Here is a 16,235-nt window from a genome sequence, read left to right on the forward strand (position 1 = left end):
GATGAAGATTCTCCCCTTGCACAATAAAGAAAAATGTAATAACATATTAAACATCTGCTCTGGATTGAAGACTAATGTCTTCTGTTGTGCCAAGTGACAGCTGTTTCCTTTTGTATGGTGATTGGTGCCACCACACCAGCAGTAAATCAGGTGTTTTTGTTTCGTTTGTTTTTGTTTTTTTAAAACATCTGGGTCAAACACAAACATCTGCATCATCGTACTGCAATTTCATTTTCCTGTGCAGTCTATCCCAAGTGGAGCCAATAAAACATGCTAGTCTATAACTTCCAACTTTCCAGCAAGCACTCTTTTTCATTCTTCTGATCAAAAAACTCTTAGACTGTTATCTGAAAGCGAAGCAAATACAGAATGCATTAAGATCCCGTCGGTATCAACATTTATAGCGCTTAATGAATAAAAATGATTTGAAAAGTGCAAAGAAGCAATGGGAGAAACTCCCTTCAGCTTTGAAGAGTTCCACAACTTATTGTGATAGGAAAACTGCTAAGTACACACAAAAAAATGTTAGGGACATCCATTTATGTTTGTGTTCAGAAGAGGAAAATATCAGCCAATCTATTAGATTTTTAAATTCCAATTCCATAAATGCCGAATATTGGTATCGACTGAGTTCTAGCTAAAACCTACATTTTCTTTTTTAATCATGGGCAGGTTGCAATTCCTGCACGGTGGCAGTAAAAAATCTCATTATATAGAAGTCTAAAGAAAGTTACCGTTAACTCACGCCCTCATCCTGATGACTTTAATGTCTCGATCGCTGCTCTAAAGTCCCATTAAATAAAAAGCATACATTGTCCCTTAGCACCCAGAACTCTTCTATGGCTTCTATAATCTGCATTATATTATTATCATAGTGGCTCCGTCCAGCTTTATGTATACAGGCTATGAAGGGCATCCCGTGTCGTCGCTTTATGTGGGGAGGAAAAAATGTAGAAGAGAAGCAGGAAGGGGAAGTTGATGATTTTGACAGATTACAAGTGACAAATCTTGAAAAATGACACTCAACCAGTTTTAATAATTCATGTGATTTCTTTAAATATTTTAGTACAATGCGCACTAAATAGAGTAGATATTACAAGCTGATGTTTGCTCTGCACTGTCTGATCTGCTATCAGTTTCATTACTCAGAAGTGTGTGTGTATGTGTGAATAACAGAAGCTCATAGGACAGATCTTTTACTTCTTACACACAGGCGCGCACACACACCGCGCTTCTGTGTTGGAGGAAATGGGGCAATTAAGGACAGCTTGGTATGGCACTGCATGGGGTTAATATGCGGCTCCGTAATTAAAAATAAATTACAGTTTTCCTGTATAAATATTCAAGTTCCACTCCGCTGTGTGCCACTGCCTTGTTATGGTATGTAAGCTATTTTTTTTTATGAATTTTTTTTTTTCCCCCATCTTCACCGTCTGCACAACATCTGGCGCAACATTTCCTGAAGCATCACCGGAATAAATTGAGTTTCGTCTGCCTAAGAGAGATTCATTTGTGTGATGCCAGTGTGTCTAAGTGAATGGGATGGACATGCTTGGCTTGAGTTTAAGGCTGTTGTCTAGAAAACGAGGAGTGTGGAAAGTTTTGTATGAAAATCAAATTGAAGCGTTGGCATCCACCGTTACAGAGTTACGAACTGTAGGAAATGTTAAGCTGGACTGCAGATTAAAATGTTTTAAAGTGAAGTTAAAAATTCTACTTGTTAAAAATGTATGCAAATACTGTGTTAAGTTGCTTAAGTGAAAGGCAGTTTTTGCTGAAAACTAAACGCGTGACATTGTAAGAAGCCTGAGGATATTTGCATACGTGATTTACAGAATTTTAATTGTATGATTAAAATGATACTGGAGCTTTACCCGTACGTTAGATTTTTACCATGCCTGCTGTGCTGTTGGAAGAATGACCCGATCAACTAACTGTCACAATTCAGAGAGGGCAAGTGAATCCTGCACGCTCTCAAACAAGAATATTTCCAATGGGAAGAGTGTGTTTGAAGCTTACATTCCTCCATTGTGTGCTATAAGTGAGAAAAGGCCACTTGAAACAATGTCCCATTCCTCATTCTCCTGGTATTCGTTTGATTTCTTGTGTAAAAATGGCTACAGTGGAATTTGGGGAAAAAAAAAAAATCTAGTCTCCTTCCTGGTGAAATTAGTCTACTTAGATCCTCAAACTCGGGACAAGTTGGGACAAGAGATTTTTTCTTTTTCTTTTTCTTTTTTTTTTTTTTTTTTTTTTTTTTTTGAATATCCTGTGACTATCTACATTGCAAATGACTGTTGAAAAAGAGGACGTACCACGTGGAGGGAAGGAGTCCTCACTAAAAGAAGGCCCTAGTGCTTTCAGTGCTAATTTAATAATGCGTTATACCGCTGACAACTAATATGAAAAGAAATCACTAAAATGTTACGAGGCATTCACAATGTCAATGTTTATTCCTCAGCTTTCGAGGCTGTAAAAGCAAGTAAGGTTTGAACAGACAACACCGGAGGGGGGGGGGAAAGAAAAAGGAGTTGGTCACATGCTGTTTAATTTTACCTCCTTTTCAATCTTTTTCTCTTATCAGGAGAATACATCAAGACCTGGAGGCCAAGGTATTTTCTCCTGAAGAGTGATGGTACATTCATTGGCTACAAAGAGCGACCGCAAGATGTTGACCAGCTGGAAACCCCCTTAAATAACTTCTCTGTAGCACGTGAGTATCTGCTTCAGAGAAACCACCACATTTTTTCCCTTGTTTCTTGGCAGCTTGTTTTCACCCCTATTTTGTTTGCTGCTCTTCTTAACTTGCATGTATGATTAAAAAAAAAAACGTTTTTATACTTCATCTAGTCTCTGCCCTCACTGAAAAGAAGTTAATAACAGTTTGACAGTGTATAAGGAAGCTTTATAAATGACTTTGAATAGAAAGAGAAATTGCTGTGTTATCATCTTAATAGAACGGCGGCGCGGTTTTCAGTAGGAGGACCGCTCCGAGCAAAGAGAGCTCCGCCACTGAACGTGCACGCAAGATGTTTTGACTCCTTACATTAATGCATCAGATGGCAGCTCTCTTCTCTCTGTGCAGTCCCCGAAACTTTGTTTGCATTGTGACAGATAATAACAAAAACAAAACAAAACCAAAAAAATGCCCAGAGCAGCTCGACTCACTCGATCTTCACATCAGAGAAAGTTGCTGCGATAAGCTGTGCAGATGACTGAACACAGCAATTAGACGGCATACTGTTTGTTTAACAAAATGCTTCCTCTCCGACACTCTTGAGTTATCGTGGCCATTAGCCGCCTGATTTCAAGTATTTATCTGGGCTCCTCTCAGAGGTTCTGTCTCCATCAGCACTGGCTTTGCTTTTGTCACCACTGTGACCCCACCGCAGAGGACACATGGTGCGTTGTTGCTGACGGGGCCGCTGCAGCTGGATTACATATTCACCCTGATGGAGCCATGTTGGATCTCAGTGGTGGTCCACTCAGAGTCCTCCATCCATCAGACGCAGGCCATTTTGTGTCACGTTCTGACATATTTGCTGACATGTTTCATTTGGGAACAGATGTTACTGCGAAGGAGGTGCAGATGGAAATCTCTGCTTTGTAAATTCAGTTATTAGACTGTTGTGAGTAATTGTTTTTGCAAACTGCTTACAAGACAATTATTTGCTCCAAAAGTGGGAAATATTCAGCAGAAGCAATAAAAGAAGGGTGTGATGATGTGCATGATATGAAATTCTTAAAGAACAAGACTGATTAAGCCGGGTGTGTGCCAACGTGGCAAGTTAAACATTTCCTGGTTTGAGTTTCTCAGACATGAAGTTCTGTTTCCTTTAGCTGATTCATTTTAGTGGAAATGTGATATCGTCTCAGGTTCTACTCTGAGAAAACAAGATGTGACCTTGGGTTTTGGGATTTCTCGATGATTCAGACCAATAATTTAACATGTGTTTTGTTAGGGAATGAATTGGAATATGTGCTGGATTTAAAGCACTACTAATACAAAGCATTTTTATTTTTAAAGGGACTGACGATTTAAGCATCAGTTGTTTTCTCCCACCAAAGTGCACCTGTTCTTTTCCAAATTGGCCGAGATTGTCTGTTAGGACGGCGATAAAGATAAATGGCTATAACTGCGGGTCTGTCTCTCCCCTCTGCTCTCCTACACACTGGCCCTTCTCTTCGTCTCCATCTCCCCGGCTGTGGTCAGAGTGCCAGCTGATGAAGACGGAACGGCCCAAGCCCAACACATTCATCATCCGCTGCCTGCAGTGGACCACTGTCATCGAGCGTACCTTCCACGTAGAGACCCCCGAGGAGAGGCAAGTGAGACGCAGACCCCTCACTGCTCACAGAGCACTTGAGCTCGAATCATCTGCATGCTAAGATTTGGCCCAGAATGCTACAAAGCAGTTTAAGAGCTTAGTTTTTCTAACATGCAGAAGCGTACACCAACATACATATTTATCATCATTATACACCTTCACCCTGTGCACTGGCTCTTGGCAGAAGTCACACTTGAAATTGCCTTCCTGTTGATAAGAAGACAATTACATGATTGGGCTGCTGGGGTTGCTTGGTGGTAAATGGATGATGTAATCTCTCTGCTGCTTGTGTCTACCTCAGGGAAGAATGGACCAAAGCCATCCAGGCAGTGGCTGAAGGCCTACAGAAACAAGAGGAGGAGATGATGGACTCCTCCCCAGACCCCATGGACATGGAGGTCTACCTGACCAAACCCAGACTCAAAGTGGTACTAGCTCATTTACACTCCATGTATAATTGTTCGGTTATGTCCTCATAAATGTCTCTCTCACTCGTTCTTAACTAGTGAGATTGCTCCTCGCTGTTAGTACAGCCTTTTTTTCCCCTCCTCATTTGACAGTTACTCCTCCTTCACCCTCCCCAGCTTATTTGTACTTGCACAGCTTCGGCCCACAGCTTCTTTTCCAACATCAGTTGTGGGTGGCTTAGCACCAGATAGCATGCCCACTAGGTTTCACACATGCCCCCCCTCCCCCCACATGTGTCATGACTTAAAGGTCCAATGTCACTGGATTAGATGTCCCCCGCACAACCATTTTCAACATTCTCTCCAGAGCTGGGGGTCAAAGGTTAACTGAGACACAACCACATATGTAGGTCAAACCATTAGAGGAGTGGAAATTGCTCTGTGGGTGAGATGGTGCCTTAAATGCTTCAGCGTTGTTGTCAGTGGGATTGCGTATCCTGTTTAGAGTCTGAGTTTGTTAATGCTCCTGTTTGTAACCAGATGCTGTATTCTCCCCCATTGCCTTGCAGACTATGCACGACTTTGAATACCTCAAACTCCTGGGAAAAGGCACTTTTGGCAAAGTTATTCTGGTAAAGGAGAAGGCCACAGGACCTTCTCCTTTACGCTACTATGCCATGAAGATCCTAAAGAAGGAGGTGATCGTAGCAAAAGTGAGTGGCTGCCAACGAGCAAGTGAAGGGGTGAAAATGCACTGGGAGTCTGGGGGAAAGCAATGACTGATACCTAAATAGTGATTGAGAGAGTTGCACAAATGCTGTCTTTTTTTTCCTTTTTTCTTCTTTCTTGTCTCCAGGATGAAGTGGCGCACACACTCACAGAGAACAGAGTCCTCCAGAATTCAAAGCATCCGTTCTTGACAGTAAGGAGCTCCTCCATGTACCCAAACCAAACCTTATTTTAACTCTCACAGATCCTCAGAGACCCCTTCAGTCCAACCCAGAAGCATCCATTCAGAAAAAAGAGGCAGTTTTTGTCAGGAATGTTTTGAAGTGCTGTGCTTACAGAGGCTAGAGTTGAGTGTTGTTGTTGTTGTTGTTGTTTTAATCAGTTAACCCTTGCTTTGAGGTGGGTTGTAATGATAAGCTCCTACCAAATTTTAGATCTAAGAGATGGGTGAAGGCAGCACATTGTCTGTGCTGTGGTTTTCCTCCGCTTCTTTCGAAATGTTCGAAAATGTAGCTAAAGCCGCAACGTGTATTGTGATATTTCACGTTACCATTAGCTGTTTAAATGCCAGCTTCCGCTTGACTTGGTTTGAAACATGATGTTCTGCTTTGAGGTTTTTGTTTTTTGATCTGCAGGGACTGAAATATTCCTTCCAAACACATGACCGTCTGTGCTTTGTCATGGAGTATGCAAACGGTGGTGAGGTAAACTAGTTTAATCATCGCTAAATGTGCATCTGTAAATACTTTGGATGTTGAGTGTGTTAATTTCTCACTTTCTTCTTGAATGAAAAACACTCTTATTTGTCCTCTGCGTCCCTGTCAATCTCTCCCACATCCCCTCAGCTTTTCTTCCATCTTTCAAGAGACCGGGTGTTTTCAGAGGAGCGTGCGCGGTTCTACGGCGCAGAGATAGTGTCTGCTTTGGACTACCTGCATGCTGAAAGAAACGTGGTTTATCGGGATCTAAAGGTAGGCGGGGAAATGTGTCCTCACTTCCTATCATCCTAGTAGTCAGCCTCCCTTTCTCCACCCTCCTCCCCTTCACTTTCTTTCTCCCTCCCCGTGGCAGGATATAAATAGGGTCTGTCTCCATCTAGAGCAGTGGCTAGAGCAGCCTTATTGATCTGCCTCCCCCAGATCAAACTCCAGACGTCACTGCAGCTGGATGGAAGTCCGGCCTGTACGTTGTTGCAGCCAGACAGAAATAACTACCACGGCCCCTTTGAAAAGATCACCACCAACCAGTCATTATAGTACACACAAAGTTCTCAGTGGGTGATATCACCGCTCCGTGTGTGAGATTGACGTCATTCTTTGTGTTAGCTGTTTTCTTTAATGGATGACGAAGAATGACGAAGTTTGAGATTTCCAACTGCTTCTTGTTTTGCATTTGAGTTTAAAAGCTAAAGAGAAGTGTGCGAGGGAAGATGACATCGGAGATGGATGCTGCAAATTGATAAGGCATGTTTGAGTTTAAGAAGGCTTTGGGGAGGTTATCAGTTGCAGTGGGCTTCTGAAGCCCTAATACTTCCAGCTGATAAAACTATACCAGCCAGGTCAGCATAGCACTCCCTACCTCCCCCCCTCCCTTTCCTCCCTCTCTCCCTTGGGTTTATGAGCCAGGCTCCCAGCCTGCTAGGGTTCTCCTGAAAATGCCAGGGTAGCAGGATTGGAGGATGTGCTGACTCTGGCCGGGCGCTGCTGGCCACGTGTGAGCTACAGCTGCCAGGTGACTTTAACTGAGGGAGAGAGACAGCGAGGGGAGGGTGAGGACATGCTGATATTAAAAGGCCATGTAACCTCATGTCATGACACTGCATAATGCATGTTTTTCAGTCAGTTAGGTTTACCTGTGTATACGTATCACCAGGTACCTTTCCATATTCACGCTTTTTATGAGCATTTTCACAATATTTATGTATCGAACTGAGAAAACAACATTTAAAGTGTAGAGATCCTTTTTTTTTTTTTTTTTGCTTTCCCTCACACGTGGTCGACCTGGAAAAACTTTGTTGTAAGCCATCAGTTACCATCACATATCACCACAAAGCACAAATGACTAAGTGGAGGGGAAGAAGGCCGTGAATGTTGCAAGTGCCCTATTGGTAATTTACTTCCACATGAGATGCCTTATTTGGATGACATGCATAGTTACTTCCAACCTAAGGTGTTTAATGACTAAATAGTTTTCAGTTAATTAATTACAGACACCAGTTGATGTTTTATTTTTCCACAAATTCCTGTAAAAGACTCTTGTTTCTGATAGATAAATATATGTTTGATCATTTAATAATTTATATCAACATCATGTTTTTGGGATGTTTAACCAAAGAAGTAATTTTTCTGTCTTCTCCTCAGCTGGAAAATCTTATGCTGGACAAAGACGGACACATAAAGATCACAGATTTCGGCCTGTGTAAGGAGGGGATCAAAGATGGCGCCACTATGAAAACCTTCTGTGGGACTCCAGAGTACCTTGCACCTGAGGTAAAAACACAACAGTGGTTCAGCCTGCAGGTGACTTTAAGTGACCTTAGTGTGTGCAGAAAAGCCCACTTTCTGTAGTTCTCTGTAGATCAGTGACAAATTAAAGGAAGCTGAAACAATAATTTGGTGTCAGGCCACTTTAGAGCTGCAAACAGCTTTGAAATCTGGTGTGTGTTGGATGGTGGTGAACACATCGTCTAATGGTGTTCACTTGGGTTGACATTTGGTGACTAATTTACTCGTCCAGCTGTTTTCACTAACTGTGAAAGAACAGGAATGAATCTGTATTTCTTGGTTTTCTTTGCTTTTTATTCAAGTTTCTGTTTTAATTTTAAATTTGTGTGTATATTGGTGATATTTTTCAGATGTGCTGAGCCAAGAGCTCTCTACCTTGCTTTAAAGTAAATAAAAACAAAATGATTGTATTTGATTGAACTGAATAAGATGAGCTGGAGCCCAGGATTGAATGCTAGTCGTGGTGCATGTGACATTTGTAGAGAAAGGAATGGTGTGTGGTGTTGAACATTAGTAGAAGAAAAAGGGCTGTTATCCTGAAATGCCTTTCTAATCTCCAGTTAAGGTTGTGTTAATGAGTATGCCGTGTGCTCAGGGTAGGGCAGCCTGCTCTCATGTTATATGGCAAGGGGTGTGGCTACCCTTGTTGCGTGCAGGTATGACAAGTGTTGGAGTGGGTTGTGTAACACGAGAATTCATTGTGAATGTTTGTGGTGGTTGGGTGGGTTGGTGTCACTAAGTACACGTGTGTTTGCATGAGCCCCTTGCCTGCTGCCATTTAAAAAAAAAAAAAAAAAAAGTTTTCCAGGAGAAGGCGTCCGTGTTGACACAGTTGCTGTATCGTTGTTTTTAGTCTGCATTTGGAATTTTCTGGTTGGGGGAGGAGGAAGGGTAATTGGCTGGCAGCATTTCAGGAAACGTGAGCTTCCGCACTCTGAAAAGAGAAGAAAGACACACACACACACACACACAGAGACCACATTGGCTACAGCTGTTGTGTGGCACCAAGGGAGCCACAGCCCCCGATGCTGCCTGGGGTGCCTCACCTGACCTGGGCTGACTTAGAGCTGGTGTGAGGACACTATTACAGAGTGCTTCAGGGCGCCTCTCGGGAACACGTACCTGTGCTGCTTGTCGAATCAGATGGAACTCCCATCTAATCATCAGCACCAGGTAAAAGTCCGAGCTTTAAGTGCGTTTTCCATACATTATTTCTGCCCGTTCCAAGCTCAACCTAACCCACTTCGCTCCACCACCGAGTTGCATAGCCCATGACAGCTCCAACCTCGGCAACCAAGAGCAGAGAGACATCAGGGGGCGTTGCCATGGCAACGGGGTCGCTGGCAAGCGTCTCTGCGGAGTGCGGGCCAGGCAGTGTTACAGGTTGTTCTGCAGTAAACAATGACCTTGTTGTGTGTGCTGCACAGGAATGCTGTAACGTCTGGGAATATTCCACCCAGAGCAGGGGGTGGGGGTGGAGAGGTGGGGGCGAGAGGGAGGACAGACCCAATCTGCAAAAGCCTGATCAGTTTCTCTCTTCAGTGAGGAGTAGGAAAGTTTCATTCAGTCATTTTTTATTAAGTAATAGAAAACTATTATTAGCCAAGGGATTTGGCTTTTAGGGAACTTCTACAAAGAAAAATGTAAACCGATTTAATCTAGGCACTGACACTGATCTGGATTCACCACTTTAAAAAATTAATGGCTTTGAGCAGAAAAAGTGCACTATACAGAGCAGAGCTCCAAAGCAGCAGCAGTGTGTGTGTGTGTGCTTTTTATCCTCTCTCCTCACTATCTCTGCTCCTTTGGGGAAGTGTAACAGTATTAGTTTGGGGCTGGGGTGCAGGCAGGCAGGCAGGCAGGCAAACAGTCCTGGTTACGTATATGAGGGATGAGCTTGGCTCCTGCGCTCCTGGCAGCTTCACAGCTGTGGTGCTCTTCTACATATATGGGGCAGCTGCAGGCCCAGCTGTCGCACGGTGTGAATCACACGACAGCAGCGCTGGAAATAGAGACGGCCCAGTAATCCTAGCCCCGCACCGGCTTCACGTTACTGCCCCTGTCCTCATAGCCGTCCTCTTCGATGATCGCCGCTCACCGCAGCACCCGGCTGTTTGCCCACAGACACATGCACTCGGCTTGCACATGAACATACAAAGTAGTTTTGTTCCTTTTACGGACACATGCGTCCATCTGTTTTCCAGGAACTTCTGTGTCCAACACGGTTGCGTCCATATCCAATTCTATTAATCCACTCATCTTTTTATTTAAGAATCTATTCTTGGGTCGGAATTACCTAGCATCACACTGCTGAAGGTTTAAGAGAACAGACTGTTCTCCTTGTCTCGATTTCACCTTCAACATCCGCCTGGTGAGGTAGAATCCAGTACATGTCCCCGGAGACCTTGGAACAACTCCGCTCAGCAGCACATTAGTCATGCAACAGGTTTTGCTGTTCACTAAGCACAACACTGGAGGAGTTTGTCTCATTAAGAACTGTCAAGAAAGTCACTTTATGGAAAGACTAATACTAAATATTTCTCTTTCTGAGACTCTGGCTGCGTTCATTGAGTTGGTTTGTTTGTAAGACCCTTGTCTGTTTGGTGCCACACATAAGCGACCCACACCTCTGCTGCTTGCTGATCTGTATGTGTGGAAGGCCCTGTGGTGATTAAATATGCAGGGCTCTGGGGGAAACTCTATCCTTGCTCCTAATGTGAGATGTGAGTCAGTGTTGGCTGGGGCTGCCTCAGAAGCCCAGACCAGGGGGAAAAGCAGGTGATTTTTGTTGGGTGGGAGTGAGTTGGTGTACGGGGGCAGCCCAGTTACTTACAGTAATTTGGTTTACAAAGCTGCAGTTCTCACAGCCTTTGATGCCTAACACAGTTATGGTTGATTAGTTGTCAACCATAAACTGTACCTGCAGAAGTGTAAGGACTACTTATAAGATAATAGCACATCATAAATCTGCAACACGAAGTTAAAATGACTCTAACATCCGAAAAATAAAATAAAATCTTGCTCACCTTTCTCCCCAACACAGGTGTTGGAAGACAATGACTATGGCCGTGCTGTGGACTGGTGGGGTCTGGGTGTGGTGATGTACGAGATGATGTGTGGCAGACTGCCTTTCTACAACCAAGACCACGAGAAGCTATTTGAGCAAATCCTCATGGAAGACATCCGCTTCCCCCGGACCCTCGGCCTCGAAGCACGCTCCCTGCTCTCTGGTCTTCTGAAGAAAGACCCAAAGCAAAGGTGACAACCTTTCTATTTAGAGTTTGTGCAAGGAAATATGCGTTCCTACTATGAGATTATGATATAAAATGGTTGGAATTATCTACATAATTAATGTTGTCATCATGCGTCTGGGTTTGATCTGTTTGTACTTGTTTCCAGGTTAGGTGGAGGACCTGATGACGCCAAGGAAATCATGCAGCACAAGTTCTTTGCCAGCATTGAATGGCAAGATGTTTATGAGAAGAAGGTGTGTTTCTGTAAAGCTTCCTCATTCCCCTGTGACTGTCGTCTCTTTAAGAACACCAAACTTGGTCAGCTATTGTTATCTCGGAGGTCAATAAAGTGACGCCACCCATTTAGGCATGACATGGATTGTCATCAGACTGGCAAATGGTAAGAAACTGATTAAAGGCTCTAATGTACTGATACTTTTGTGTGTCTTCTCCTCCACAACAGCTGGTCCCACCATTTAAGCCCCAAGTTACATCAGAGACGGACACGAGATATTTCGATGAGGAGTTCACAGCACAAACCATCACGATTACGCCACCGGGACAAGGTAGCGTTAAACACGCACAGTCTGGGCACCCATACAGAGTTTTCTACTGTGAAATATGATTAAATCAAATCTGTTCATTTACTGTGCAACTGTGTGACCTTGCATTTGAGCCTGACCTCCTCGATTGACTTTATTACCAATTATGACTTTTAAATTGATAAAGATGAAACCAGATATCTGGTTCCTTCACCTGTTAAAAATGTTATACTTGTATTTTTTTTTTTTTTTTTTGAAGAGTTGGAAGGGTGAAATACAAATCATTCACCCACAGAGGTTTTTCCCTCTGTACAGAGTATTGTATTCTATCCATGTGCTAATGCTTCATTTAGTGGTGGAGGGCTCATAAATGTGAGTGCAGAAACCTTCCTGCAGGCATAACTAGCTCCCTTGAGAGCAGCCTGCCCTCTCCTGGAGAGCCGGGGCCATTAAAATGCAGCGTTGTGCCTCATGAAATTCTAAGATGCACTTCTGACAGCTAGTATATTAATGGCAATGGAGTGATTATGGGTTCCTAGCTACGATACTGGAAAAATGAAATGCATACATTTTATTTATTGAAACATAAACAAGAAATGAAGATGAGAAATGTGCATATACCATATAGTGCCACAGGGCAAAAGGTGTGGTATACTCTGGATAGGTTGACTCTCGCTATCAGAGTTTTATTCATACCTATGGACCCTAGAATTATTCAACCCATGCACGTTTTTGCACGAGAGGGCCCATGCAAACTCCACACAGAGAGGGCCCAGCCTGTTGGTGGATTTAAATCCAGGACCTTCTCGCTGTGAGACAACGGCTAACCACTGGTCCATTCTGCTGTCCTTACTAAAAAATGACATTTGAATATCTGTAGAAAATGTTTTTCCGAGCTGGTATAATTTACACGCCTCCATTACCCTGACATGGATAGGCAGTTATTTAAAAAAAATTGATGTATTGTATCGTTAGAGATATTAAAAGCACTAGTTGGTAAGCTTTCATATATCCATGACCTCACCTGAAAACAAACCTTAAAGAGAGGAAAAAAACTGACCATTTATTTCTCCCTCCATTCACAGATGACAGCATGGAGTCCTTTGACAGTGAACGGAGACCCCACTTTCCCCAATTCTCCTACTCTGCCAGTGGGACGGCCTAAACGACTTTCAACCATTCCTCCGGTCCGACCATCTCGCTTCTCCCCACCTGACTGCACTCTCAGAAGACCGGGGGCCCAAACCCTCGTCCTCCCAACAATCGTCTGCAGAAGCTGTCTTTGGATGCAACAGTCGCCATCTCCAAATTACTTTTTCCAGGAAGAAGGAAATCCGAGACGACATACCTGTGTGGCCTTTGAAGACTGACCACGGAGATAACACTACTGTTCATTTCCTGGTTGTTTATTACTATACTGAGCAGGCAACCATACACCGTAATGAATGGGGAGATGTAGCTATGCACAACTTACGCTACTGCTATAAATCAGATTTTTTTTTTTTTTTTTTTTTTAAACACAATTTAATGTCACCATAACCATGTCAGTTAGAAAATGGGCATACTGTGGACCAAATGTGGGAAGAGTATTGTTTGAGTGGGTGATCAATCCATGTTTTAGTCCATTCAGACTTTTTTTTTTTTTTTTGCTTCATAAGTGAATGTACCATATTAAATAAAGTTAATATTCTTGCATACTTATGTGTTGTAACACATGGCTAATTCTCCTAAGACTGAAATGCCATCGTGTGGAAAAGATCTTTAACACTTTCCTACTGCTGAAAAACCAACTCTTGTCAGTGTGTTGTACTGTCACGCCAGATAATGGTAAGTCTGGTGAACGGATTGTGAAAAGCAGTCTGATGCGAGGAAAGGCAAATATGCAAAGAATGCAGCGCGATTAATCATTAAGGCACAAACTGGCCTGCAGTGAATTTTTTTTTTTTTTTTTTTTCTTCTTCTTTTTTTTTGGTAACTGTTTGCACACCAGAGTCATTGAGAAGACCCCCAGTTACATGTTCAGGGTAATAAATAACCTCTGCAGCCTCCTCCTGAAGTAAGTGCTTATAGTTCCTGATGCCTTTTTATCTCCACGCTGTGCCACAAACATCACCTGGTTTCCCTCTGGTGAGGGTCGCTTGGCTTCGACCCTCCTCAGAATCTCTGATCTCCTCTGGGTTTTTCCTTCATGTACAGTACACTACTGGGTGTTTTTCCCCACCCAGTGCATTCGCTGCAGCCTCAGTGAGGTCACTTTAACATAATACACGTCGTTTAGGAATACTTTGCAAACAAACAGGGCTTCAGGGGATCCGTCATCTTTGATTCGCCCCTTTCGGGGTCTTATATCCCTTCACAAGCTTCTGAGTTATTTATGAGACCAGCATTGATTATAATAAGTTGTACTGTGCCAATGACATGCACTTTTTCTGCCCCCAAATGATTACGTTTGGACTCTTACTTGTACTTTAAGGTCGGAAAAGAATAAATTTGCTTCTTTTTATAATATGGTTTCAAATGTTTGTGAATGCAAATAAAACCAGATTTGCTTGTCTGGTTTTTGTTTTTGTTTTTCTTCCTTTTTAAAGAAGGCTCAGGCTTCTTTTAAAAGCATGCTCAGTTTCCGAAAGCACTTCAGTATATTTAAGATGACAGATAATCTTTTTTTTTCTCTCAAAAAGTGCATAATACATTATTGAATGTAATGGTTTTTATGTTTTCTCTTCAATCGTTTGCAGACCTTTTGTTCGGTTTTTGAATCTGTTACTTTTTCCTATGCACACGCGCCCTTTGCTGTCACCTTCTGAAAATAGGGAAATTCATTTTGTACTTTTGTTTTTAATTTCAATTTCTTTTTTTTGTACCTGCCCTCCTGTATTCCTGAGACTGAGGACACCAGCTTTAGTAAACAATAATATAAACTTTGTACACTGTTTTTACTTGTCTCTTTCAAATTGATGAAATAAAAGGTCTTAACAATAGCATTGTGGACTCTTATTGTGAAAGGGATTTCAGGCAAAGACATTTTAAAAAGCTCAGAACTTAGCGAGATGACTATACAGTATTATTAGACCGGATAAATAGTACTGTGTTGCGTTGGCAACATTCATTTTTGTTAGACACCTTCCCACCACTCTAATACTTGTTTGGGGTTCAGATTTTTCTTATTTCAAGCAGATCTTTGTTGCAGTTACTGTGGTTTTTTTCTTCAAAAAATTAACTAGCAAATTCTGAAAGTCCATATAAATTCTAACTTTCCTGTATCATTAACACAAAGTGTATCATGTTTTATACATGGGTTTTTGAGACGTTTGCATTATTTTTTTCTCTTGAAAAATCTGAATAAATCCCACAATATATTTTTAAAATGATAAATTGCACAAATACCAAATGTCGCAAAAATGGTAAAACGTATATCAAAATCAATTTCTCTTTTTTACGTGCTCAATAAACACACAGTTTTGAAAAAATTTGAATTTTCTGGGATTATTATTTCATGGTTTAGGCTTTACAGGGTTAAACTATAGTTTGACTCTTTAAAGTCATAATCCTACTTATCTGCAAACGTCTTGAGCCACCCTTGGTTTACATTTCTCCTTTCAAAGAGCCACACGGTCTTAATTTTTAAAGCGGTCCTGAGCAATAATTCTCTGGACTTTCTGAAAGTCTTTCAAAGTTTTTCTGGCTGCCTTTTTGCTCATTTTCAATTCAGTTTAGTTATTTAACACTCACCTATGAATCATTCAAGCTTAAAAAAATAAAAAGATGGACCAGTGTTCTGTTTAGACATAACAGGCAATTTATCAAAGACCCAAGATAGCACAGTTTGACAGGCATAAAATTGTATTTGTGTACCAAGAAGGTAATTTCCAAAGAGAACTTGGCATATTTGGGCATGGTGTGCAGTGTGTTCTTAAGATACAGTGGCTTGCAAAAGTATTTGGCCCCCTTGAACTTTTCCACATTTTGTCACATTACAGCCACAAACATGAATCAATTTTATTGGAATTCCACGTGAAAGACCAACACAAAGTGGTGTAAACGTGAGAAGTGGAACGAAAATCATGATTCCAAACATTTTTTTTTACAAATAACTGAAAAGTGGGCTGTGCGTAATTATTCAGCCCCCTGAGTCAATACTTTGTAGAACCATCTTTTGCTGCAATTACAGCTGCCAGTCTTTTAGGGTATGTCTCTACCAGCTTTGCACATCTAGAGACTGAAATTCTTGCCCATTCTTCTTTGCAAAACAGCTCCAGCTCAGTCAGATTAGATGGACAGCATTTGTGAACAGCAGTTTTCAGATCTTGCCACAGATTCTGGATTGGATTTAGATCTGGACTTTGACTGGGCCATTCTAACACATGGATATGTTTTGTTTTAAACCTTTCCATTGTTGCCCTGGCTTTATGTTTAGGGTCGTTGTCCTGCTGGAAGGTGAACCTCCGCCCCAGTCTCAAGTCTTTTGCAGACTCCAAGAGGTTTTCTTCCA

The 16,235-nt window shown here is 42.1% G+C and overlaps 1 protein-coding gene across 3 annotated transcripts in view; it reads left to right on the forward strand.

Annotated features, from left to right (window-relative positions):
• akt1 (AKT serine/threonine kinase 1) overlaps positions 1 to 13,253 on the forward strand; it is a 30,805-nt gene extending 17,552 nt beyond the window's left edge. For all 3 annotated transcript variants that reach the window (XM_085142499.1, XM_085142497.1, XM_085142498.1), the window contains exons 3-14: positions 2,585 to 2,713; positions 4,214 to 4,325; positions 4,630 to 4,756; positions 5,305 to 5,448; positions 5,592 to 5,657; positions 6,100 to 6,168; positions 6,310 to 6,435; positions 7,825 to 7,953; positions 11,012 to 11,226; positions 11,368 to 11,455; positions 11,665 to 11,767; positions 12,829 to 13,253. In XM_085142499.1, the coding sequence (XP_084998625.1) occupies positions 2,585 to 2,713; positions 4,214 to 4,325; positions 4,630 to 4,756; positions 5,305 to 5,448; positions 5,592 to 5,657; positions 6,100 to 6,168; positions 6,310 to 6,435; positions 7,825 to 7,953; positions 11,012 to 11,226; positions 11,368 to 11,455; positions 11,665 to 11,767; positions 12,829 to 12,908 (1,388 nt within the window). In that variant the 3' untranslated portion in view covers positions 12,909 to 13,253. The remainder of the gene's footprint in view (positions 1 to 2,584; positions 2,714 to 4,213; positions 4,326 to 4,629; positions 4,757 to 5,304; positions 5,449 to 5,591; positions 5,658 to 6,099; positions 6,169 to 6,309; positions 6,436 to 7,824; positions 7,954 to 11,011; positions 11,227 to 11,367; positions 11,456 to 11,664; positions 11,768 to 12,828) is intronic.
• Positions 13,254 to 16,235: the final 2,982 nt, after the last annotated feature.

The sequence above is a fragment of the Neolamprologus multifasciatus genome, chromosome 19, assembly GCF_963576455.1.
Source record: "Neolamprologus multifasciatus chromosome 19, fNeoMul1.2, whole genome shotgun sequence".
NCBI lineage: Eukaryota > Metazoa > Chordata > Actinopteri > Cichliformes > Cichlidae > Neolamprologus > Neolamprologus multifasciatus.